At 47.9% G+C, this 27312-nt stretch overlaps 1 protein-coding gene across 15 annotated transcripts in view; it reads right to left on the bottom strand.

The window, feature by feature from the left end:
- NEDD4L (NEDD4 like E3 ubiquitin protein ligase) overlaps window positions 1-27312 on the bottom strand; it is a 642187-nt gene that overhangs the window by 137884 nt on the left and 476991 nt on the right. For all 15 annotated transcript variants that reach the window (XM_063959562.1, XM_063959571.1, XM_063959604.1 and 12 more), the window contains 3 exons: window positions 23561-23611; window positions 12115-12176; window positions 11919-12021 (listed from right to left, as the gene is read on the bottom strand). In XM_063959562.1, the coding sequence (XP_063815632.1) occupies window positions 11919-12021; window positions 12115-12176; window positions 23561-23611 (216 nt within the window). The remainder of the gene's footprint in view (window positions 1-11918; window positions 12022-12114; window positions 12177-23560; window positions 23612-27312) is intronic.

The following is a 27312-nucleotide window of genomic DNA, read 5'->3' on the forward strand; positions in this document are numbered from 1 at the left end:
ACTACTAGGGTCAGTCTGGTAGGGGTCAGTCATGGAAAAATCAGTGTGGTTTCTCATACTCACCGCCGGAGTTGGCAAACCACTTGGGTCAGGAGCATCATTGGGCACCCCCACAGGATCACACGAGCTGGAACAGACATCCTCTGCGTTGCTAGGGGACGTAGGCATACCAGAGGCAAAAGGCATGCGGGGTCGATGTACTGATCTAGCCGCTGTAATCTTTTCCTCTGGGCTGGTTGATGCTGTGGTTGGCTGTGCTGGCAGTTGTCTAGCAGCTGTAGTCTTTTCCTCTGGGCTGGGCTGTGCTGGAGTAGCTGATGTCAACGGTGGTTTTGGAACTTGACTCCGGGAAATGGCGCCAACAAACGTAGTGACGATCCCACCACCCAGATCATTTCCTAGGACCACATCAGTTGGGAGACCATCCATGATGGCAACTTCTCGCAACTCTGGTCCAGCTCCCCAGTCCAGGTAGACTCTTGCCATGGGAACCGCTTTTTCTGTTCCTTCTGCCAGGGTGACCGTGGCAGTGCGACCCTGCAATACTGCAGCAGGATCTATAAGGTGGGGGCTCACCACAGTGATTGAGGCCCCAGAGTCTCTTAGGCCTTCTCCCTGCAGGGGTCCCACGTGGACTGGCTGCAGGTGCCTCCACATGTTGTGTAGGGGCTGTTTGGCCATGCAGGTGACTCTCTCCGCAGAGTGCACCTGTCTCTCGCCACACTCCATCGGACTGACTGGAGGGGGAACAGTCTCTGTAGGCTCATCTCCTCTCGTCAAACAAGCGATCCGGGCTCCAGCACTCGGATTTGGGGCACGAGTCTGGGGTGCTTGGGATGCAGGACAGTTCATCCTCAGATGTCCGATTTTCCCACAGCCGTAGCACTTCTTCTCCAGTCGTGGCACCGATGATCTCTGATCAGTTGCAGGGACGCTGCGGTGCGGTTGCTGGCCAAGAGCACCCGGGTTGGAGGATGCTTGTCTTTGGGGTTGATGAGCTGAAGAGGGTGGTCCCCTTGGTGGTACAGTCTGTTGGAGCTGGCTGCTGGCGGGGCGCTTCTGCCCCCGTGGCCGAATTGCCACATATTTGTCGGCTAATTGGGCAGCCATTTTTAAGCTGGGTGGCTCCCGATCTAGCACCCACTCCTTCACTTCTTGGGCGCACCTGCGGTAGAACTGCTCCCTGCAGATCAGGTCGATCAGTGCGTCCCATGTAGTGGCTTCCGAATCCTTCACCCACTTCACCACGTACTGCCGCAGCTGGGTGGCGAACTGCTCATGGGTGCTGCTAGGATTCTTAGGCAAGTCTCTGAATTTCTTCCTGTAAGACTCGGGAGTGATGAAGAATCGCTGGAGGAGGGCCTTCTTGACTTCGTCGTAGTTCCCACAGTCCTCCGTCGCCACTCCTCGATAGGCCTCCAAGGCCTCTCCATGCAGAGTGGGCACAAGGTGTCTCACCCACTCTGACTTGGGTAGATCGTGTAGTTTGCAAGTCCTTTCAAAAACTTGTAAATGTCCATCAATGTCCCCATCACTGTCTGCAAACTTGGCAAACTGTATACGTCCTGATCTGTGTACAACAGCTGACAACGGCTCCCGGGGTACCACGGCCTGTGGTGCCCGCTCATCACGCCACATCTGGATGATGATCAAGCGCTCTTGCTCCGTTGCCCTTTCCCCCAATTCCGCTAGCCGATCTGCTAGGGTATCCGGGCCGCCCCCCCTGGGACGTTGGGATCCTGGCCCTGCTAGGGATTGCTGGGAAACATTGCTGCTGTGAGAGAGGGAGGGGCTTGTGGTTCTCACCGGTTCCTCATGAAGGTCCACTGCTGGGCCGTCCTCTGCGATGCTGACGCCGTCAGTGCTTTCCACCTCCGCCCGATGAGACTCCACCACGCTCCTGAGCGCCGCCTTCATGACGCTTCTGGACGCGTTGGAAGGGATATCCACACCCTTCCCCTGGCATACGATCTCCAGATCCTCCTTGGACATTCCGCTGAATTCCGCCATCTTGTGCGTTCTCCTGCGCTGCAGTTACTCCTCTCCTGAGTAACTCGGCTTCTCCAATCGGGTGATGAAAAGCCGCCTGGGATTATCCCACCACTATGCCACCAATTTCTGTGACAGGACGATACCGTACGGAAGCACTCGCAGCTTCCGCGTCCCGTTGACTGCACACAGAATGGAAGGTCAAGCCGCACGAGGCCTGACCACATAGGGGATTCCCGCTTACCGTCAGTAACCGCCTGTTACTGACTCCACCCACTGCGCTGTGGGCAGGTTCTCGCTGCCACCACCAAACTCCTAACCTGCCGTGGCGTTTGGAACCACGGTTCTGCTCTGTATGTGCCGACGCACTGCTTTACCACACCTGTGTGGTGTCGACGAATCCCCACTAGCCACTTGCTAGGCCTCTACCGGTAGCTGGCGGAAGGCGGAGCTTGGAGACGTCAGGTGCTTCCCTGGACAGCCGGAGAACGGGGCTAGGTTTGGCCTAACCCTGTTGGTCACAAGATGAAGCAGTCTTCTTGAGGCAAAGGTGTTTATTGCTCAAATAACCTTTAAAAAGGCTCCTCCCTATTGCTAGGGGCAACAGCATACAATCAAGATCTTTTCAGCAGAAGATGTTATAATACACACTCCTATGGGCCAACTGCCCTTCTTTTATCCCTCTCCAAGACCCCTTACCACAGGGGGTAAGCCCGCCCTGTGGTGTACAACCAATCAATGTTTACCCATGAGCTGTGCATGCTCTGGTCTCATGCACACCTTTACATTGTTCCCTATGGACAGTGGGGAGTGGTCGGTCTCCTTTGACCCTCCTATCTGGGAGAGTCAGGGCACTCCCCGGTGCCGTTCAGTCTGGCTGGGGGGAAGTTTTTCCCTCCTAAACTGACTTCCAGAAACCTGCCCGGGACCCCTCTCACTGCCTGCAGCCTGGATTTGGGCTCCAGAGCTGGGCAGTCTGGCTCCCCGGTCCAGGTTTCTTGGCACTACGGCTGATCTCCATGGAGCTCCAAGAAACCACTCAGCTTGTTTTATAGCTAAGCTGCTTCTCTTTCTCCCTGTGCCCATTGGAACTGTGAGGCTGGATGGGAAAGCATTCCGTTTTTAGGGAAAAGGTCTGGGAGAATCCATCAGCCTGCACAGCTATGGATTCCCCCCTCCTGGGACACACAATCAAGTAAGTGCATTTTATCTTTAAATACATTACATTTTAAATCACACTGTACATTTCCCTGTAACTATACACTGAGCCTGTGCCCTGCACAGACTCTACATACTCAGGCACTGCAGTGCCTTCCCTAGCCCTGCAGCCTGGCTGCTAGGGCTCTCCCTCTCAGTGCTGGAAGTATGGGGCTGGCTTCCCCCATCCTCCAGCCTGCCTTCCTGCCTCTGGGGTTCCAGGGAGCTGGCTCTCCCTGTCCCCCCAGTGTGGCACTACTTTTGTGGCCCCGCCGCACGCAGCGGCGCACCCCCCTGTACCGAAGTCCGGCGGCCCGGGACACTTGTCCCGGCCGCCGTGACCCTGGCTTGTTTCAGCGCTGAGGCGCCGGGAGCGTAGCTCCCGGACCGCAGTGCTTTACCATCCTGCTCGGCAGCCTAATTTGCCCACGCCGCTAGGGAGCCGGCTAGCCCGGTCCCCCACGAGCGGCGCCTGTCTTGTGGCCTCGCTGCAGCGTCCGGCGGGGAGCCGGGCTGCAGCGCACCCCCCTCGCCGGCTAGCAGCCCGGGACGTCCGTCCCGGCTGCTGCGGCTGGCCACCTGTGCTGGGCTGAGGCGCTGGGAGCAGAGCTCCCGGCCCCCAGCGGCGGCTCTCACAGAGAGCACTGCAGCGGGAGCCGAGCTCCCAGCCGCAGCGCTCACCCTTCTCCCCGGCGCGCACACTCCAGTGCGCCCGGGGCTACACTGACCGCTGCCGGGAGCGGAGCTCCCGGACTCCGGCGGTCAGCGGCTGCCTCCTCTCCCCCGGCGTGCACACTCTGCTGAGCGCGCCGGGGGCTGTCCTCCCTGCCGTGGTCTCCGGAGGGGTCCGGGACCACGGCACAGTTAAAATACAGCATGTAAAACATTTAATACAACCCGGCGCCTAGCGCCCAATACATTTTCAAATCTGGCGCCAAGCGCCCATTGTCCTGTAGAATGGCGCCGGGCACTAGGGGTTAACCCCTTCAGTGCCGCAGGCGGCCATTCTCCTCGTGGCTGGGGTCCCTCCGGCCACACAAGGTAATGGCCGAAATTATATCCCTTCGAAGGAAGGAAATTTTAGTTATCCCTTACTTGGACGATTCCCTGATAAGGGTAAGATCCAGGGAACAGTTGGAAGTCGGTGTAGCACTATCTCAGGTAGTGTTGCGGCAGCACGATTGGATTCTCAATATTCCAAAATCGCAGCTGGTTCCGACGACTTGTCTTCTGTTTCCTAGGGATGTTCCTGGACACAGTCCAGAAAAAAAACCAAAAAAAAAAAAGGTGTTTCTCCCGGAAGAGAAAGCCAGGGAGTTATCCAAGCTAGTCAGGAACCTCCTAAAACCGAACCAAATCTCAGTGCATCAATGCACAAGGGTTCTGGGTAAAAATGGTGGCTTCCTACGAAGCAATCCCATTCGTTAGATTCCACGCAAGAACTTTCCAGTGGAACCTACTGGACAAATGGTCCGGGTCGCATTTTCAGATGCATCAGCGGATAACCCTGTCACCAAGGACAAGGGTATCCATCCTGTGGTGGTTGCAGAGTGCTCATCTTCTAGAGGGCCGCAGATTCGACATTCAGGACTGGGTCCTGGTGACCACGGATGCCAGCCTGCGAGGCTGGGGAGCAGTCACACAGGGAAGGAATATCCAGGGCTTAGGGTCAAGCCTGGATACATCACTTCACATAAATATCCTGAAGCTAAGGGCCATTTACAATGCTCTAAGCTTAGCAAGACCTCTGCTTCAAGGTCAGCCGGTGTTGATCCAGTCGGACAACATCATGGCAGTCACCCACGTAGACAGACAGGGTGGCACAAGAAGCAGGAGGGCAATGGCAGAAGCTGCAGGGATTCTTCGCTGGGCGGAAAATCATGTGATAGCACTGTCAACAGTATTCATTCCGGGAGTGGACAACTGGGAAGCAGACTTCCTCAGCACGACCTCCACCCGGGAGAGTGGGGACTTCACCCAGAAGTCGTCCACATGATTAAAAAACTCGACAGGTATTGCGCCAGGTCAAGAGACCCTCAGGCAATAGTTGTAGACGCTCTGGTAACACCGTGGGTGTACCAGTCAGTGTATGTGTTCCCTCCTCTGCCTCTCATACCCAAGGTACTGAGATTGATAAGATGGAGAGGAGAAAGCACTATATTCGTGGCTCCGGATTGGCCAAGAAGGACTTGGTAACCGGAACTTCAAGAGATGCTCACGGAGGATCCGTGGCCTCTACCTCTAAGAAGGGACCTGCTCCAGCAAGGACCCTGTCTGTTCCAAGACTTACCGCGGCTGCGTTTGACGGCATGCCGGTTGAACACCGGATCCTGAAGAAAAAAGGCCCGACGGAGGAAATTCAACTGGGTCGATTCCTACATTTCCTGCAAACAGGAGTGTCTATGGGCCTGAAATTGGGGTCCATTAAGGTTCAGATTTCGGCCCTGTCAATTTTCTTCCAAAAAAGAACTAGCTTCAGTCCCTGAAGTTCAGACGTTTGTAAAAGGGGTACTGCATATACAGCCTCCTTTTGTGCCTCCAGTGGCAATTTGGGATCTCAATGTAGTTTGGGTTCCAAAAGTCACATTGGTTTGAACCACTTAAATCTGTGGAGTTAAAATATCTCACATGGAAAGTGGTCATGCTGTTGGCCCTGGCCTGGAACAGGCGCGTGTCAGAATTGGCGGCTTTATCCTGTAAAAGCCCTTATCTGATATTCCATTCGGACAGGGCGGAATTGAGGACTCATCCTCAGTTTCTCCCTAAGGTGGGTCCAGCGTTTTCACCTGAACCAAACTATTGTGGTGCCTGCGGCTACTAGGGACTTGGAGGAATCCAAGTTGCTGGATGTTGTCAGGGCCCTGAAAATATTTCCAGGACGGCTGGAGTCAGGAAATCTGACTCGCTGTTTATCCTGTATGCACCCAACAAGCTGGGTGCTCCTGCTTCTAAGCAGACTATTGCTCGTTGGATTTGTAGTACAATTCAGCTTGCACATTCTGTGGCAGGCCTGCCACAGCTAAAATCTGTAAAAGCCCGTTCCACAAGGAAAGTGGGCTCATCTTGGGCGGCTGCCCGAGGGGTCTCGGCTTTACAACTTTGCCGAGCAGCTACTTGGTCAGGGGCAAACACGTTTGCTAAATTCTACAAATTTGATACCCTGGCTGAGGAGGACCTGGAGTTCTCTCATTCGGTGCTGCAGAGTCATCCGCACTCTCCCGCCCGTTTGGGAGCTTTGGTATAATCCCCATGGTCCTTACGGAGTCCCCAGCATCCACTTAGGACGTTAGAGAAAATAAGAATTTACTTACCGATAATTCTATTTCTCATAGTCCGTAGTGGATGCTGGGCGCCCATCCCAAGTGCGGATTGTCTGCAATACTTGTACATAGTTATTGTTACAAAAATCGGGTTATTATTGTTGGGAGCCATCTTTTCAGAGGCTCCTCTGTTATCATACTGTTAACTGGGTTCAGATCACAAGTTATACGGTGTGATTGGTGTGGCTGGTATGAGTCTTACCCGGGATTCAAAATCCTTCCTTATTGTGTACGCTAGTCCGGGCACAGTATCCTAACTGAGGCTTGGAGGAGGGTCATAGGGGGAGGAGCCAGTGCACACCAGTTAGTCCTAAAGCTTTCTTTAGATGTGCCCAGTCTCCTGCGGAGCTGCTATTCCCCATGGTCCTTACGGAGTCCCCAGCATCCACTACGGACTATGAGAAATAGAATTATCGGTAAGTAAATTCTTATTATATATATATATATATATATATAGATATATATATATATATATAGATATATAGATATATATACACATACACACACAAACACATATGTTTATCTATATATGAGGGGGCACCAATATTTATCTTGCCTCTGGGCAACTGGGATGAATTTACGTCACTGCCTCTAATAATGCTCTAGTCTCTGGGAGAAAAGATACAGGGGGAGAATCAATCACCTGCGGTAAATTACCATTGGTAATAATGGGAGAAAGCTTCAAGCTTTAACACCCAATGCTATTCCATTAGCCTCCCAACTTTTGGTAATGCCTATTATCTTAATGTGTTAACAGGGGTTAACATGCATTAATCTCACATCGCACAACCGGGTAACCGTCGAGTTATCAGTGTTTTTTTTCTGGCTACCTCCGACAGGTGAAGCCCCCCTTACTGACTACTGGCTTAGGGTCTAATTGGATAGCACTGGGGTATCAACCTAGTGTGGCTAAATGAATTCCCCCCATAGTGTGTCGGAGAAGGAGGAACCACTCAGATTTACTCGCTAGGAAGATAAAATAATTTTTCTCCTTTAATTACACCATGGGGTAGATTCACTAAAGCTTCTATAAACAAAAAGTGGCGATGTTGCCCAAAGCAGCCAATCAGATTCTAGTTATCATCTCTCTATTGCATCACAGAAAATGATAAGCAGAATCTGATTGGTTGCTAGTAAATCTACCCCAACGTCTGATTTCCGGTGCTGTGACCGGACATGTGTCTTCTGCCCACATTAATTCACAGCACAGAGAGAAACTCAGGAGTGTCCTAGCAAAACAACTGAATATATGCATGGAACATTCAGTTACTCACACGTCTGTCATCTAGCACACCATTCTCTCCCAGTGTTTTCACAGCATCCAGTTTGACCAGTAAAAGTTGTTTTTTTCTCTCTCCTTTGTGCAATTAACATAAATAAATACTGTAGATCTGGATTAGATGAGTCTAGAACTTCCACTGTTATCAAAACAGCAGCCCGCTCTGAGCATGCATTATGTGCAATCGTGTATTGTTTCATTATATGTTTCCTCTTCGAAGAGACAAAGGTTTTATTTTAATCATGTTTACTCTGAAAGCGAAGGCAATGGCAGATATCGTCTGCAGTAATTAAATTCACTTTAATAATTCCGGTGTTTATAAATATGCATAGAGACTGGTAGAAACAACAGGCGCTTGTTTACAGCATGCAAATGTATAGCCCTATATAGTACATCGGCAAGGTTGCTGCTATAACGGGCCTATAACTTAATGTCTCATTTGCTTTAATATTGCATGACTGCGGCCTGATTTGGGGGGGTGGATATGGGGTGTGTGGATGATATAGTCGACAGTCATTAGGTCGACCACTATTGGTCGACAGTGACTAAGCCGACACAGTCATTAGGTCGACTTGGAAAAAGGTCGACATTGGTTTCTTAGATTTTGTTGGTGTTGTTCTCTCCATAAAGTAACTGGGAACCCCAAATAGTGCACCGTGTCCCCTCGCATGGCTCGCTTCATTCGCCATGCTTCAGGGCAGGTTACTATTCCTATTCGTAGTCCTCATGGATCGCAACGTATGAAAAATGTTAAAAAAATGAAGAAGAAAAAATGTGAAAAACTCATGTCAACCTTTTCCATGTCAACCAATAGTGGTCGATCTGAGTACCGGATACCTGCATCCAGTATGAGGTGGTTGTGTCTAAGGGGCAGATTTATCATACCTTCTAAAGATTACAAGTGGAGGTGTGCCCATAGCCACCAGTCAGATTCTGTCATTTTATAGGATGTACTAGATAAATGATAGTTGCTGACCAAAGTAACCAATCAGATTCTACTTGTCCTCTGTAGAGGGATGGGCAACAGGCGGCCCTCCAAGCTGTAACTTGCAGCCCTTATTTTATTCCTGCTCTGTCATCATATACTTGTTTGCCGTAGCTTGTAATGCTTATGGATTTGTTCCGCTGATATATTATTACAGATGCGTCTTTTCATTTATTAAATGTATTCCATTTAACATACTACTGAGATTAAGAGTAATGTGCGACCCGTTAGAAGGTTAGTGGGCCGACTAGTGCCCAAAGTGTACTAGATTGCCTTTCATTGGTTGCCGTTGTTCACTTACCGTATATACTCGAGTATAAGCCGACTTTTTCAGCACTTTTTTTTGTGCTGAAAAAGCCACCTCGGCTTATACTCGAGTCAGTGCAGGCAGAGGCAGAGCAGTGTGAAGGAGGGACATGGAGCGCACAGCGCGCGGCGCTCCTGTGTCCCTCCTGCATCTCCGGCGGCAGCAGCGGCGGTTCTATTACAGGAAATACCCGTTCGTGACCTCTGATCACGAACCGGCACTTCCTATAATAGACCCGCCGCGGCCGCCGAAGATGCAGGAGGGACACAGGAGAGCCGCGCACGCTGTGTGCTTCGTGTCCCTCCAGAAGACAGCGCGGGATCGACGGAGGGGTAAGTAACAGCACTGTGGGGCATACCTGGCACTTGGGGAGGGAACGTATCTGGCAGCACTGTGGGGGCATATCTGGCAGCACTGTGGGGGCATATCTGGCAGCACTGTGGGGGCATAACTGGCAGCACTGTGGGGGCATATCTGGCAGCACTGTGGGGGCATATCTGGCAGCACTGTGGGGGCATATCTGGCAGCACTGTGGGGGCATATCTGGCAGCACTGTGGGGGCATATCTGGCAGCACTGTGGGGGCATATCTGGCAGCACTGTGGGGGCATATCTGGCAGCACTGTGGGGGCATATCTGGCAGCACTGTGGGGGCATAACTGGCAGCACTGTGGGGGCATATCTGGCAGCACTGTGGGGGCATATCTGGCAGCACTGTGGGGGCATATCTGGCACTATGAGGGCATATCTGGCACTGAGGGCTGTGTACGGCTAGAGCTGCATTTCCCACCCTAGGCTTATACTCGAGTCAATAAGTTTTCCCAGGTTTTTGTGGTAGAATTAGGTGCCTCGGCTTATATTCGGGTCGACTTATACTCGAGTATATACGGTAATTGAGTATTACAGAGTGTGCAGATGGTAAAATTGGGCGTCTCAGGCCTTGCATATTCGGCCACAAGGGAGGAGCTTGTATCGGCATTTGTGTAGTTGAGCGATTATCGCACGAGTCCAAGTCCCACTGCACACTGCATTTTGGGGCCATGTTACTGCGATCCAATGCGCAGTTAGAATGGTTCCGGCGTCTTACCTCCTGCGGCTGTGCTACACGGCCATAGGGTGAGAAAAGCTGGTATTTCCTTATTAGGACCAGTTTTTTTTATTGGTTAAAACAGGAGTAGGCAACTTGTGGAACTACACATCCCAGCATGCATTGCCACAGTTTTAGCATTTCCTAACAGCAAAACTGACAGGGCAGGCTGGCAACTTGAAGTTCCACAGCAGCAGGAGTGCCACAGGGTGTCTTCCCCTGGGTTAAAGTATGGCAAAACCAGTCGCAGCTAAGAGCTTTTGTTTTTAACAAATGAATAAGAAAGTTCTAGTTTAGGCAAGTGCTTTGCAGAAGTGGCTCAGTGTACTCGCCATTCATCACCTATGACCTCACTTGCCCCATGTTCCTGATAAGATCAGAATTCATAGGGAATCTAAAATAACTGCAGGCGCACTCAATAAAATAGTTACACTGTATCAAATGAAAGGGTCACTACAGTGCGACAATGTGACCGGTGTTCTAAATCTTGCTGCAGCACTCAATATGGCAACCAATGCTATTTAAATGGGCTTCTTAAGGATTAGAATGCAGAAAAACACTGCAATGTTATAAATCTAAAACGGACCATTTAACATATCAAATTTAAGGCATATGAAGTCCAAAATGCCCCCTGCGCCCCTGGCTACTTCTGCGATTGTCATCACACACTCCCTATTTTTATATACAGATTTGTATAATAAGCTGCGTTGAAACCCTCACCTTTGGCCTATCCCTGCCTTTTCAGTGTTCTCCACCAACTGCTTTAGATTACAGTTTAGCTTTAGACTGTGTCAGAAAATCTGCCAGAGACTAGCGGCACGTGGGTGCTTTCTGTGTCCATATACTGTGTTCTGTTTACCTGCACATGGTCGCTGGCAGATAACTGCTGATAAGCTCTGTGACCACTGCAGGCAGCAGCATTCTAGGGCCTGTGCAATAATCCTTGCTTACATTGCCTGCTATATGCATGGGAAGTGCAGAGCCTTAAGTGCTGGGCAGTAGCGTATCTACAACAGATGCAGGGCATACAATGCACATGGGCCCTTGAGCCCTGCGTTGCGCTTCCAGCAACCCAAAGCAAACAGCCGCTGCCACCATACTGTATTTCCCCTACATTCTTCAGAGACATGGCACGTCCATTTGTGGTGAAGAGTACCAAAGGTCTAACATCGGTGCCAGAGGTTTCGCTATTTTCTGCACAGGAGCTGGTGCTATACAGTAAACTGGATATATGCAGCCAGCGGACAATTGCTATGGGTGCAATGTGGGCGGCTAAGCCCTCCTTTAAGGTCTCTATGTGCACTGGAGCGGTAAGGGGACTTCACTTTTACAGCAAATAGCATTAGCGCAGTAGACAGCAAAAGCTGCGCCAGAGACTTCTACCGAGGCCCCTGCGTTACATTTATGGGTACGCCATGCAAAATCTTGTACTCATTACCTAGAACGCCCCTGGTGCTGGGTTCTTCAGATACATCATGGCATATACAGTGTAATTTCCTTATTCTCTCTTAGGCATCGTACTGTGCGCGACCACCTACCACCCAAAATAACTACAGTATACTAAAAATGTATTCACGTAATAAACAAATTTCTATATTTTTACAAAACAGTGAAGTAATTAAATCCCACACACACTCCTAATGATACTGACACATTGCCACCTACTGCACCAAGCTCACATGTAACAAGCCGCTTCTAAAGGTCAGGCACTGTAAAGGATCATGTTTGCCTCTGAGGCAGGGGTTTTGTTGTTACCTCGGCTTCTTCCCGTTGCTCGCTGGTTTCCTCCTCTTGTCCTCCGTTCTTCGGCAAGTACGCCATTTTTAATCTCAGGAAACCCTTAACCCGAGACTTGTGGCTGTAAACAAACAGAAAGTGGAGTAAGGGGGGCGCTGCGTCAGCTGAATGTTTACATCGGGTTCATTGACTGTTCAGAATCTGGAACACGCACCTTCTTGGTCTGAGTAGGAAATCTTTAAATGTATACGGCCTCTCCATTGTGGGATCTTCAGTCTGTTAACAAGGAAAAAGTTAATTTTTAACATAATCCTTCTCTCGAGCAATTTAACTTGCACAACATTTCAACATTGTGTTCAGCCAGGTAATGCTTTCAGCATCGGCTTCGCTGTCAAAGAACTCGATTTGTCCGGCGATATTAAACCAACCTCACCAGACAAACACAAGCCCCTCCAGAGACTGGGCAAGAGAACTGTACACAAATGGGCTTATTTAATAAAGAGATGGTTAGCCATCGCAACCAGTTATAAGCTCACTGACCAGTTGTAACTGGTGCAAAAAAAAACAACCAGCAATCTGGCTGGCTACGCTTAGGGTACAGAACATACTGTATCTGTATACTGCCGTGGATTTAAATAAACCCACGTGCTTAAGTTTACTGAAGCGTATAGACACACACACATACACACGTTTAAACGTAATTAACATGTAATGGTTATGACCAGATATAGGAAGTTATGCAAAATAAACACTGGCCAAAATACTGTAAGCCTGCAATATGCAAAAAACAGTATGCAAAAAATATACGCCAAAGATTTGCCCGTATTAAATGTTGTTACTTCACTAATTAATTCACATATTGTAAAAAAATATCTATTAGGTATTAAAAAAAAAAAAAAAAGATTTTACTCACCGGTAAATCTATTTCTCGTAGTCCGTAGTGGATGCTGGGACTCCGTAAGGACCATGGGGAATAGCGGCTCCGCAGGACAACTAAAGAAAGCTTTAGGACTACCTGGTGTGCACTGGCTCCTCCCACTATGACCCTCCTCCAGACCTCAGTTAGGATACTGTGCCCGGAAGAGCTGACACAATAAGGAAGGATTTTGAATCCCGGGTAAGAGTACCAAGGGACTCGATTGCCCGATTGGACGAGGAATCGGAGGATGATAGTGAAGAAATGACGGTGCCAGAGGAGACTGCTCCCTCTAGCATCCAGAGGTGCGGTCCCTCTGGCGCGGTTGAGATAAAAGATAGAGAGGTCCCTAGTCAAATGGTGGTGGTAGGGGATTCTATCATCAGGAAGGCAGATAGGGCAATCTGCTACCGGGACCGTGATCGCCGTACAGACTGTTGTCTCCCGGGTGCTCGGGTACGGCACATCGCGGACCGGGTAGATAGATTGTTGGGAGGGGCTGGCAAAGACCCGGCGGTCTTGGTGCACGTTGGCACCAATGACAAAGTTAGCGGAAGGTGGGATGTCCTTAAGAAAGACTATAGGGACTTAGGAAAGAAACTGAAGGCAAGGACATCTAAGGTAATATTCTCGGAATTATTACCCGTGCCACGCGCTAGTCCAGGGAGGCAGAGGGAGATTAGGGAGGTAAATGTGTGGCTTAGGGATTGGTGCAGGAAAGAGGGGTTTGTGTTCCTGGAACACTGGGCGGACTTCTCAGTCAGGCGCCATCTCTTTTGTCGTGACGGATTGCACCTGACTGAGGAGGGGGCAGCGGTGCTGGGGGGAAGGATGGTTAGAAGGTTGGAGGAGATTTTAAACTAGGAGCCTGGGGGGAGGGTTTAGCTAGAAACTACGGGTCATGCAGTGAGAATAGTGGGGATGGCGGTAGTAAACGAAATGGGGGAGAAGTTGGGGGGAGGGTAAGAGCAGGCGGTAAGGTTACTAACATGGGTACTAAAAGGGATTTTATTAAAGCACTAACCAATGACGATTACAGGTCATCCTTGCCACATAAGGTGAAAGATGTCCCTAACGCAAGGGAAAATACTTATCTTAGTTGTATGTATGTAAACGCCAGAAGCATTACTGGTAAAAAGGGTGAACTAGAAATACTTGCAGCAAGCAAACAGTATGATATTATAGGCATTACTGAAACTTGGTGGGATGAATCTCATGATTGGACAGTCAATCTAGAGGGCTATACACTGTTTAGGAGAGACAGACTAAATAAAAAGGGTGGAGGGGTGTGTCTGTACGTAAAGCCGTTTTTAAAACCTAATATATGGGAAGATATTCAGGAGGGGACTGTAGACACTGTTGAGACATTATGGGTAGAAATTGCATGCGGGGAAAAAGGAATAAAAAAGTTAGTATTGGGTGTATGCTATAGGCCGCCTGGTATCAACGCATCTGATGATGAATTGTTACTAAAGCAAATTGAAAGAGCAGCAGGAGTAGGAGACATAGTAGTGATGGGAGATTTTAACTATCCAGAGATAAACTGGAAAAACGATTCATGTGATACTGCTAGGGGCAATATGTTTTTAAACACACTAAATGATAACTACTTAGTCCAACTAATTGAGGAACCAACTAGGTACAATGCAATCTTAGACCTGGTATTAACAAACAATCAGGATTTGGTATCGGGTATTATAGTAGGGGAACCCATAGGAAACAGCGACCACAATATGGTCACATTCAATATCAGTTTCTACAAACAGCCCTATACTGGCTCAACTAGGACTTTAAACTTTAGCAAAGCAAATTTTGAAAAGATGAGGGTATTTTTCAGGGATATTGAATGGGAAGGTTTGTTTTTAGGAAAAAATACTACGGAGAAATGTGAGGTACTAAAATTCCTGCTAGCTAAAAATACACTCAAATATATTCCTATGAGTAGCAAAAAAGGGAATAAAAATCATAAACCGATGTGGCTTAACAAAAAGATTAAGGAACTTATGGGCAAGAAAAGGCGAGCATTTAAAAAATACAAATCTGACGGGGAAGCAGTCATTTCAGCACTATAAGGAATGTAACAAAAATTTCAAAAATGAAATAAGAGCGGCTAAAGTAGAAACTGAAAAACTAGTAGCAAAGGAGAGCAAAGCGAATCCCAAAAAATTCTTTAAATACATTAATAGCTAGAGATTATAAAAGGAGAGTATAGGCCCTTTAAAAGACAAATTGGGAGTCTTAAGCAAAAATGATAATGACATAGCGGACACACTAAATGAGTTTTTTTCTACAGTATTCACTAGAGAGGACCCAATTCAGGGACTGACACACAATCTCAATAATGAGAATATCACACTGATAGGTACTTATTTAAGCGAGGAAGTAGTCTGTGACCGATTAAAACATTTAAAGATTAATAAATCACCAGGGCCCGATGGTATTCATCCAAGGGTTCTAATGGAGCTTCACTCTGAACTGGCAAAACCGCTATCTTTGATTTTTGAGGATTCAGTTATATCAGGTATGGTTCCCAAAGACCGGCGTATAGCGGAAGTAGTGCCTATATTCAAAAAGGGAAGTAAAGCTGAACCAGGTAATTATAGACCAGTTAGTCTTACATCTATAGTGGGGAAAGTATTGGAAGGTATTCTAAGAGATAGTATTCAGAAGTTCCTTGAAACCAATAAGGTCATTAAAAGGAATCAACATGGGTTTATGAAGGACAGATCCTGTCAAACCAACTTACTTGGCTTTTAAGAAACAGTAAGCGCAAACCTAGATCAGGGTAAAGACGTGGATGTAATCTTTTTAGACTTTGCCAAAGCGTTCGATACTGTACCACACATGAGACTTATCTACAAGCTACAAGAATCAGGGCTAGGAAGCACAATATGCACTTGGGTCAAAAACTGGTTAGATAATAGGAAGCAGCGCGTTGTGGTTAATGGATCTTTTTCAACTTGGACTGAAGTGCTAAGTGGTGTGCCGCAAGGCTCAGTATTAGGACCGCTATTGTTCAATATTTTCATTAACGACCTAACAGAAGGTCTAGAGAGCATGGTGTCAATTTTTGCAGATGATACCAAATTGTGTAAGGTTATAAATACAGAGGAGGATGCCGAGTCTCTTCAGAACGACTTAGTTAAATTAGAAGCATGGGCAGCCAAATGGAGAATGCGCTTCAACACAGACAAGTGTAAGGTAATGCACTGTGGTAACAACAACAAAAATTACACCTACCTACTAAATGGGGTAAAATTAGGGGATTCTGTACTGGAAAAGGACTTAGGTGTCCTCATAGATAGCAAGCTAAGCAGTAGTACCCAAAGTAGGACTGCAGCAAAGAAGGCTAATAAGATATTAGCATGCATAAAACGGGGTATTGATGCTAGGGACCAGAGTATTATACTCCCGTTATATAAATCACAAGTGAGGCCACACCTTGAATACTGTGTACAATTCTGGGCACCGTACTACAAAAAGGATATCCTGGAGCTTGAAAAGGTACAGAGGAGGGCGACCAAACTAATTAAGGGCATGGAGACGATGGAATACAAGGAAAGGCTTGAAAGACTACGCATGTTTACATTGGAAAAGCGGAGACTAAGAGGGGATATGATCAACATCTACAAATATATAAGGGGACAATACACAGAGCTTGCGCGGGACCTGTTTTTGGTTAGATCAACACAGAGGACTCGTGGACACTCGCTCAGGTTAGAGGAGAGGAGATTCCGCACAATACGGCGTAAAGGCTTTTTCACGTTAAGGACAATACGTGTTTGGAATTCCCTGCCCGAGGGAGTTGTAATGGCGGAATCTGTCAACACCTTTAAGAATGGGTTAGATAAATTCCTATTGGATAAGGATATCCAGGGGTATAGTGCATAGTCATGCATTATAGTTACTATAAATAGGGATAAAATGCAATGGCTGACAGCAGCATCAGTCAGAAATTTTAGTCAAATCATCATGCATAGGACACCACAAATAGGTTGAACTCGATGGACAATTGTCTTTTTTCAACCCAGATACTATGTTACTATGTTACTCATACCAGCCACACCAATCACACCGTATAACTCGTGATACTATACCCAGTTAACAGTATGAAATATAACTGAGCCTCTCAACAGATGGCTCAACAATAACCCTTTAGTTAGGCAATAACTATAAACAAGTATTGCAGACAATCCGCACTTGGGATGGGCGCCCAGCATCCACTACGGACTACGAGAAATAGATTTACCGGTGAGTAAAATCTTATTTTCTCTGACGTCCTAAGTGGATGCTGGGACTCCGTAAGGACCATGGGGATTATACCAAAGCTCCCAAACGGGCGGGAGAGTGCGGATGACTCTGCAGCACCGAATGAGCAAACTCTAGGTCCTCCTCAGCCAAAGTATCAAACTTGTAGACTCTTGCAAAAATGTTTGAACCCGACCAAGTAACAGCTCGGCAAAGTTGTAAAGCCGAGACCCCTCGGGCAGCCGCCCAAGAAGAGCCCACTTTCCTCGTGGAATGGGCTTTAACAGATTTAGGGTGCGGCAGTCCAGCCGCAGAATGTGCAAGTTGAATCGTGCTACAGATCCAGCGAGCAATAGTCTGCTTAGAAGCAGGAGCACCCAGCTTGTTGGGTGCATACAGGATAAATAGCGAGTCAGTTTTCCTGACTCCAGCCATCCTGGAAACATATACATTTCAGGGCCCTGACTACGTCCAGTAACTTGGAATCCTCCAAGTCCCAAGTAGCCGCAGGCACCACAATAGGTTGGTTCACATGAAAAACAGATACCACCTTAGGAAGGAATTGGGAACGAGTCCTCAATTCCGCCTTATCCATATAAAATACAGATAAGGGCTTTTGTATGACAAAGCCGCCAATTCTGATACACGCCTGGCCGACGCCAAGGCCCACAGCATGACCACTTTCCACGTGAGGTATTGTAGCTCCACGGATTTAAGTGGCTCAACCCAATGCGACTTCAGGAAATCCAACACCACGTTGAGATCCCACGGTGCCACTGGAGGCACAAACGGGGGCTGACTATGCAGCACTCCCTTAACAAAAGTCTGAACTTCAGGCAGTGAAAGCCAGTTCTATTTTGGAAGAAAATTGATAGAGCCGAAATCTGGACCTTAATGGAACCCAATTTTAGGCCCATAGTCACCTCTGACTGTTGGAAGTGCAGAAATCGACCTAGCTGAAATTCCTCCTTTGGGGCCTTACTGGCCTCACAGCACGCAACATATTTCCGCCATATGCGGTGATAATGGTTTGCGTTCACTTCTTTCCTAGCTTTAAATAGCGTAGGGATAACTTCCTCCGGAATGCCCTTTTCCTTCAGGATCTGGCGTTCAACCGCCATGCCGTCAAACGCAGCCGGGTACGTATTGGAACAGACAGGCCCCCTGCTGCAGCAGGTCCTGTCTGAGCGGCAGAGGCCATGGGTCCTCTGAGATCATTTCTTGGAGTACTGGGTACCAAGCTCTTCTTGGCCAACCCGGAACAATGAGTATAGTTCTTACTTCTCTCCTTCTTATTATTCTCATTACCCTGGGTAAGAGAGGCAGAGAAGGGAACACATACACCGACTGGTACACCCACGGTGTTACCAGAGCGTCCACAGCTATCGCCTGAGGGTCCCTTGACCTGGCGCAATATCTTTGTAGCTTTTTGTTGAGGCGGGACGCCATCATGTCCACCTGTGGCCTTTCCCAACGGTGTACAATCATTTGGAAGACTTCTGGATGAAGTCCCCACTCTCCCGGGTGGAGGTCGTGTCTTCTGAGAAAGTCTGCTTCCCAGTTGCCCACTCCGGGAATGAACACTGCTGACAGTGCTAACACATGATTTTCCGCCCATTGGAGAATCCTTGTGGCTTTTGCCATCGCCATCCTGCTTCTTGTGCCGACCTGTCGGTTTACATGAGCGACCGCCGTGATGTTGTCTGACTGGATCAGCACCGGCCGGTGTTGAAGCAGGGGTCTAGCCTGACTTAGGGCATTGTAAATGGCCCTTAGTTCCAGAATATTTATGTGTAGAGAAGTCTCCTGACTTTTCCATAGCCTTTGAAGTTTCTTCCCTGTGTGACTGCCCCCCAGCCTCGAAGGCTGGCATCCGTGGTCACCAGGACCCAGTCCTGTATGCCGAATCTGCGGCCCCCTAAAAGATGAGCACTCTGCAGCCACCACAACAGCGACACCCTGGCCCTTGGAGACAGGGTTATCCGCCGATGCATCTGAAGATGCGACCCGGACCACTTGTCCAACAGATCCCACTGGAAGATCCTTGCATGGGACCTGGCGAATGGAATTTCTTCGTAAGAAGCTACCATCTTTCCCAGGGCTCGCGTGCATTGATGCACCGACACCTGTATTTGTATTAGGAGGTCTCTGTCTAGAGACGACAACTCCTTGGACTTCTCCTCCGGGAGAAACCCTTTTTATCCTGTTCTGTGTCCAGAACCATCCCCAGGAACAGTAGACGCGTCGTAGGAACCAGCTGCGACTTTGGAATATTCAGAATCCAGCCGTGCTGTTGTAGCACTTCCCGAGATAGTGCTACTCCGACGAACAACTGCTCCCTGGACCTCGCCTTTATAAGGAGATCGTCCAAGTACGGGATAATTATTTCGGCCATTACCTTGGTAAATACCTCGGTGCCGGGGACAGACCAACGGCAACGTCTGGAATTGGTAATGACAATCCTGTACCACAATTTTGAGGTACTCCTGGTGAAGAGGGTAAATAGGGACATGCAGGTAAACATCCTTGATGTCCAGTGATACCATGAAATTCTCCAGGCTTGCAATAATCGCCCTGAGCGATTCCATTTTGAACTTGAACCTTCGTATATAAGTGTTCAAGGATTTCAATTTTAGAATGGGTCTCACCGAACCGTCTGGTTTCGGTACCACAACATTTTGGAATAGTAACCCCGGCCTTGTTGAAGGAGGGGTACCTTGATTTCACCTGCTGGAAGTACAGCTTGTGAATTGCCGCCAGTACTACCTTTCTCCGAGGGCAGCAGGCAAGGCTGATGTGAGGTAACGGCGAGGGGGAGTCGCCTCGAACTCCAGCCTGTATCCCTGTGATACTACTTGCAGAACCTAGGGATCCACCTGTGGACAAGCCCACTGGTCCCTGAAGTTCCCGAGACGCGCCCCTACCGCACCTGTCTCCACCTGTGGAGCCCCAGCGTCATGCGGTGGACTCAGAGGAAGCGGGGGAAGATTTTTGATCCTGGGAACTGGCTGTCTGGTGCAGCTTTTTCCTTCTTCCCTTGTCTCTGTGCAGAAAGGAAGCGCCTTTGACCCGCTTGCTTTTCTGAAGCCGAAAGGACTGTACCTGAAAATACGGTGCTTTCTTAGGCTGTGAGGAAACCTGAGGTAAAAATTTTTCTTCCCAGCTGTTGCTGTGGATACGAGGTCCCAGAGACAATCTACAAACAATTCCTCACCCTTATAAGGCAGAATCTCCATGTGCCTTTTAAAGGCAGCATCACCTGTCCACTGCCGGGTTTCTAATACCCTCCTGGCAGAATGGACATTGCATTAATTCTGGATGCCAGCCGGCAAATATCCCTCTGTGCATCCTTCATATATAAGACGACGTCTTTAATATGCTCTATGTTAGCAAAATATTATCCCAGTCTAGGGTATTAATATTATCTGACAGGGTATCAGACCACGCTGCAGCAGCACTATTTATGCTGAGGCAATTGCAGGTCTCAGTATAGAACCTGAGTGTGTATATACAGACTTCAGGATAGCCTCCTGCTTTTTATCAGCAGGCTCCTTCAAGGTGGCCGTATCCTAAGACGGCAGTGCCACCTTTTTTGACAAACGTGTGAGCGCCTTATCCACCCTAGGGGATATCTCCCAACGTGACCTATCCTCTGGCGGGAAAGGGTACGCCATCAGTAACTTTTTAGAAATTACCAGTTTCTTATCGGGGGAACCCACGCTTCTTTACACACTTCATTCACTCATCTGATGGGGGAACAAAACACTGGCTGCTTTTTCTCCCCAAAAATAAAACCCCTTTTATGTGGTACTTGGGTTCATGTCAGAAATGTTTAACACATTTTTCATTGCCGAGATCATGTAACGGATGTTCCTAGTGGATTGTGTATATATCTCAACCTCGTCGACACTGGAGTCAGACTCCGTGTCGACATCTATTTCTGCCATCTGAGGTAACGGGCGTTGAGACGCCTGGGCAGGCGCGGGCTGAGAAGCCGTCTGTCCCATAGCTGTTACGTCATCCAGCATTTTATGTAAGGAGTTGACATTGTCGGTTAATACCTTCCACCTATCCATCCACTCTGGTGTCGGCCCCACAGGGGGCGACATCCCATTTATCGGCCTCTGCTCCGCCTCCACGTAACCTTCTTCATCCAACATGTCGACACAGCCGTACCGACACACCGCACACACACAGGTAATGCTCTGACTGAGGACAGGACCCCACAAAGTCCTTTGGGGAGACAGAGAGAGAGTATGCCAGCACACACCAGAGCGCTATATAATGCAGGGATTAACACTATAACTGAGTGATTTTTCCCCCCATAGCTGCTTGTATACATATATTGTGCCTAAATTTAGTGCCCCCCCTCTCTTTTTAACCCTTTGAGCCTGAAAACTACAGGGGAGAGCCTGGGGAGCTGTCTTCCAGCTGCACTGTGAAGAAAAAATGGCGCCAGTGTGCTGAGGGAGATAGCCCCGCCCCTTTTTCGGCTGACTTTTCTCCCGCTTTTTTATGGATTCTGGCAGGGGTAATTTATCACATATATAGCCCTGGGACTATATATTGTGATGATTTGCCAGCCAAGGTGTCTTATATTGCCCTCAGGGCGCCCCCCCCCCAGCGCCCTGCACCCATCAGTGACCGGAGTGTGAGGAGCAATGGCGCACAGCTGCAGTGCTGTGCGCTACCTTGTTGAAGACAGAAGTCTTCTGCCGACGATTTTCCGGAACACTTCTTGCTTCTGGCTCTGTAAGGGGGCCGGCGGCGCGGCTCCGGGAACGAACACCAAGGTCGGGTCCTGCGGTCGATCCCTCTGGAGCTAATGGTGTCCAGTAGCCTAAGAAGCCCAAACTACCACCTGTTAGGTAGGTTCGCTTCTTCTCCCCTTAGTCCCTCGCTGCAGTGAGTCTGTTGCCAGCAGATCTCACTGTAAAATAAAAAACCTAAATATACTTTCTTTCTAGGAGCTCAGGAGAGCCCCTAGTGTGCATCCAGCTCAGCCGGGCACAAGATTCTAACTGAGGTCTGGAGGAGGGTCATAGTGGGAGGAGCCAGTGCACACCAGGTAGTCCTAAAGCTTTCTTTAGTTGTGCCCAGTCTCCTGCGGAGCCGCTATTCCCCATGGTCCTTACGGAGTCCCAGCATCCACTTAGGACGTCAGAGAAAAAAAGAAAAAGAAAAGAAAATATTTACAATGATTTTGGGAACAGAAACCACAATAAAAGATTTATAAAGGGTCTATTTACTAAGCCTTGAATGGAAATAAAGCGAACGGAGATAATGTACTAGCCAATCAGCTCCTAACTGTCATTTTTCAAAGACTGCCTGTGATATGGCAGTTAGGGGCTGATTGGCTGGTACATTATCGCTGTCTGCTTTATCTCTATCCAAGGTTTAGTAAATAGACCCCAGTATATTCAACGCTATGTTCCAAGCAGAAGTAATCACAGTCTTGCAAAGCTTATGGGTCCTACACACTAGCCGATTACACTGAAAGATATGAACGATCTCGTATCGTTCATATCTTTCAGTGTGTATGCCCCAACGATGAACGATGCGCGGCCCCCGTGTTCGTTCATCGTTGGTGCCGGCTCGTTTAAACATGCAAGCCAATATGGACAATCTCGTCCATATTAACATGCAGGGCTATGAGCCGCACCGCCGGGTCACCCATCGGGCACCTCGGCAAGTGTGTAGGGCCCTTTACTTGTATCAGTACTCATTTGTCTGCAGTCATACACCAGTAATAAAATCGTAAAAATCTAAAAAAGCCGCGCTGCTCCCTCTGATTAAGTGGCTGCTAAATAGGATTCTTACACCAGAAATACAAAACATTCAGCTTCTTTCTTTCTGGCGGACAAGATGTCAGATTACCTCTGGTCTAGCATGCGCGCTTTCCCTGGGAAAACTGTGGTCAGCAAAAGATGAAAACAGCGGCTTGTTTTACTAAACACATTGCTTACATATACAGAAAAATAATAAAACAAAAAATCTGAGAAACGATACAAAATATGCAACAGCGTGCCAAAATCATCAGTAATATGCAAATATCCAAACTGAACAACGTCAATAATGCCTAGATTTGACCCGAAACAGATAGTTCCACGCCAATTCTCAAATAAACCCCCCCATAACACGAATTTGCATAAACTTCCAATGTCTCATTAGGATGAAGTCCCCAGTGGGCTGCCCCATGCAGCTGTGATTTTAGGAACAACGGGGCTCATCTCACAATACCAGCCCTAGGGGAAGGCGTGAGCAGGAGGACCAATCAAATGACGCCAACACGGAGACTATTTGGCCCTCCCTCTCACACTTTTCCATACATAGCAGTATTACAATCGTGAAGACTACAATTAGGGGATGCAGTAATTGCTTTCTTCCTTTATTTTCTTTTAAGATTTGGGTGGTAACGACCAAAGTGCAGCCCTGAGACTGTAAAACAGAAATTATATGTTGGAAACAAAGAGTGGAAGGAGATCAGACACATTACCGGTAAGTGGTTTAGAGGTACATCAACTTGACCCAAGAAGTCATCTCTAGTCTGTAAAAATAGAAATATGACAAAAATTAGATTTGTGCAACAAAATACACCTGATTTAGAGTGCTACGGTCAGCTTGTTGGCGCTACTGTACTGTATCTGGGCTAAAACAACACATCAATTCATTAGGAGCTGGGTAATCACTTAGACAGTAAGGTCACCTGTCACAGATCAGCTGTCAGATTCTGTAACCGAGACCCCTTCTCATATCGTATTTGTGTGGTACACACTACGGCAGCACACATACTATCACCTAAGTCAATTTGTGCATCTTTCTCCAACCCTAATGTAACTGCAGACTCAGACAGGGCTCTATCTGAGTTATTATAGCAGGTAATCCCTTCAGCCCTTGGCTACATTGGAGTTTTAGTGTAACTAGGCTTGCCATAATATTCCTTTAATCCCAGACACCTATGATTTACACAGGTTCTGCGGCTGATTAAAACCAGGGGAAATGCAGGCTTGAAGTCAGCCAACCAGAGAACCTGTATAATTCATGTGTGCTGGATTAAAGGGATATTATGGCACCACGACTGAAATCAATGGTTACTAGTGAATAGATCGGTGATATTGCCATGTATATTGTTCCATCCCACAAAATAACTGTCTTTACTGCACTATGAATGCAAAACTTACTAGTATATGAGCATTCAAGAACATAGTATGGGCCCAGATTTCTCATGCATTGGAGAGTGATAAATAGCCTAAATTGCCAGCCAATCAGCTCTTAACTGTCATTTATCAAACACAGACTGTGACATGGAAGTTAGGAGCTGATTGGTTGGTACTTTATCACCGTGCTATTTACCACTCTCCAAGGATTGATAAATCTGGGCCTTAGTTTGTAAAATGTACAAAACAAAGAAATAAAATTATCGCTGATGCTGGTCACCATCACGTGAGATGAGTTTTCTGCTCTCTTTGGCAGATGTAAATGTATCTGCCCATTTTAGACTGATATCCCAACCCATAAGCACTAATCACATAAAAGATAAAGGGGGACATTGTGTCTCCCCCACCAACCATGCTTTTGTTGTAGGAGGATTCTGAGATAAGTACTTTAAAGCAATGCACAGACATTATATACAGCTGGTTGGTCAATTCCTTGGTCTTGCTGGTTCCCCCAACAATTCAACAAGGCTTGGGGAGATGAAACAGATACTGCAGATATGTTCCTTCAGAAGATGCTGCTTCTGACTGATCACAAGCTGCCATCTCTGCATGCCATCTCATACATGGACAGTAAAAGGAAGAGCTGCTTTGTGTCTCCCAATCAGGGGTGTAACACTGGCAGGGCAGATGGAGCTGCTGTGCCAGGGCCATCTGGGGCACATATGTTTGCCCTTCTTTGTTGTCAACAGACTGCAGATAGGTTCCCTATCAGAAGACTTCCTGCTGATATGGTCATGTGACTGCTGTAGCTCACGCAGCACAGAGGGCTGCTGACTGCTGGTGTTCCAGCCAGTTTCAAAGGGGGAACGTGTTGTTGCTGTTGTTGTGCAAGAAGGGGGCATGTTGTTGATTTGCATAAAGGGGGCATATTGTTGTGCAAGAAGGGGGCATGATGTTGATTTGCATAAAGGGGGCATGATGTTGTGCAAGAAGGGGGCATGATGTTGGATGTGCAGGTGCAGGGAATGTGTGGTGTGCAGGAGGGTGACATGTGTGGTGTGCAGGAGAAGGGCATGTGTTGGGTGTAGGTGGGGGCATGTATTGGGTGTAGGGGGGTTCATGTTGGTGTGCAGAAGGCTGCAATGTGTGGTGTGCAGGAGGGGGCATGAGTAGTGTGGAGGGCGGCATGAGTAGTGTGGAGGGGGCATGAGTGGTGTGGAGGGGGCATGAGTGGTGTGGAGGGGGCATGAGTGGTGTGCAGGGAAGAATATTTAGGGGCATGCAGAAAAATGAAAATGTTTGAGAAGGCTGGTACCACTAAGGGTCACTACTATCACCCACCAAAATGGAAGGGGGTGTGGGCACCATAGAAAACATTTGCTCTGTGTGCCATAGCTCCACGTTACACCTCTGCTCCCACTGCAAACTAAAATCTTATATTTTGTTTTGTTGCTTCGCCTACACCGCGCACAAACTCAGCGCTCATCAGCGGCTGCAACCCTCTGTTAAACACCCAGCGCTTTGGTGAAAATCTAAGCACATCTGTGCCAATCGAGGCGTGCAGCCCTCTACAAGAGGGGATGTTGCACATAGGCTTAGCCGTTTTGTACTATGTAAATCAGCCCCAATTTGTTTTTGTTTATTTAAGTCAGGGAGCCAGCAAGCAGAGAGAGTCATTTGGAGCTTCATTAGCTGTGTGATATCCCATTATCAGCGGAGGCTGCTGCAGAGACCTAGTGACCCACGTCTAATGGGAAGGAATGAAACAAAACACTTTCTCCTACTGGCATCAAAGAAAACAGAGTTGTGTTTGTGCTTATTTCTAGAATATGCATTATCTGCTAACAGCTGAAAAACCCAAGAAACAAAGATATAAAACAGCAGCGTCGGAGTAATGTGCGCATATTTCTAATCGCTGTAAGGTGCCCGCGCCTCTACGACAGACGAATAACAGATGTTACCACCAAGGAATAACAACACTGGCGCACGTAGCAATGGTGGAATACAGGGACTGCTGATATTTACACCAGGAATTTACTAACATCCCCGGTATCTTATTTTAGCCACAGCTTCTCTGCATCATTCTATTGTCACATAGGAAGAGATAAGATTTCCTTTGTCCTAGGTGTCAACAACTGAAGATTTCCAGGGACATTCTGAAGGACATTTAGAGGAAATATACACACTGCATACAACAAATAGTGAAGACCCCCCACTTACATGACGCCCTACTGAAATACTCCCAGCAGCCCACAATACAGTTCGGTGGTACAGCTTGCATACAGCTGTACTGTGCAGCTGGGATCCGGGCTTTAGGTTGACACTGTCTAGGTCAACCACTATTGGTCGACAGTAAGTAGGTCAACATGGTTTCTAGGTCAACAGGGACTCTAGGTCGACATGACAAAATGTTGACATGAGTTTTTCACTTTTATTTTCATTTTTGTAAACTTTTTGATACTTTACAATCCACGTGGACTACAATTGGGAACGGTAACCTGTGCCGTGCGCAGCGGTAGCGGAGCGAGGCACCTTGCCCGAAGCATGGCGAGCGAACACGGTGCACTAATTGGGGTTCCCGGTCACTGTACGGAGAAAACGACACCAAAAAAAGTAAAAAAAAACCTTGTGTCGACCTTTTCTCATGTCGACCTAGAGTCCCTGTCGACCTAGAAACTATGTTGACCAATAGTGGTCGACCTAGACACTTTCAACCTAAGTCTAATCTACCGAACATACCACACCCGTGCAGCTAGAGCAGGATCTTGTGCTCACCGTCAGACTTTCAGCTTTGGGTGACAGCGAGTCCACAACTGGGGGCATATTTATTCAACAAACCTTTAACTAAAGCCAGGGGCATCCTTTATTCCTCTAAACATCACACACGTATTGCACAACTCCCTGCTGTTACTACAACACATGCATATTTTGTATTGATGAGTTATAACAAGATTAAACAGGCTGCCTGCAGGTTGGTTATACGCAACCCTGGCTGTATCAGAGCTTGAAAACTGGATATAGCCAAAAAAAAAAAAGTCTCTGCCTTGAGTTCCTGGAGAAAAAGTTTAACCCTTCATTCTCTGCTCTCTGG

This window comes from Pseudophryne corroboree, chromosome 1 (genome assembly GCF_028390025.1).
Source record: "Pseudophryne corroboree isolate aPseCor3 chromosome 1, aPseCor3.hap2, whole genome shotgun sequence".
Classification (NCBI taxonomy): domain Eukaryota; kingdom Metazoa; phylum Chordata; class Amphibia; order Anura; family Myobatrachidae; genus Pseudophryne; species Pseudophryne corroboree.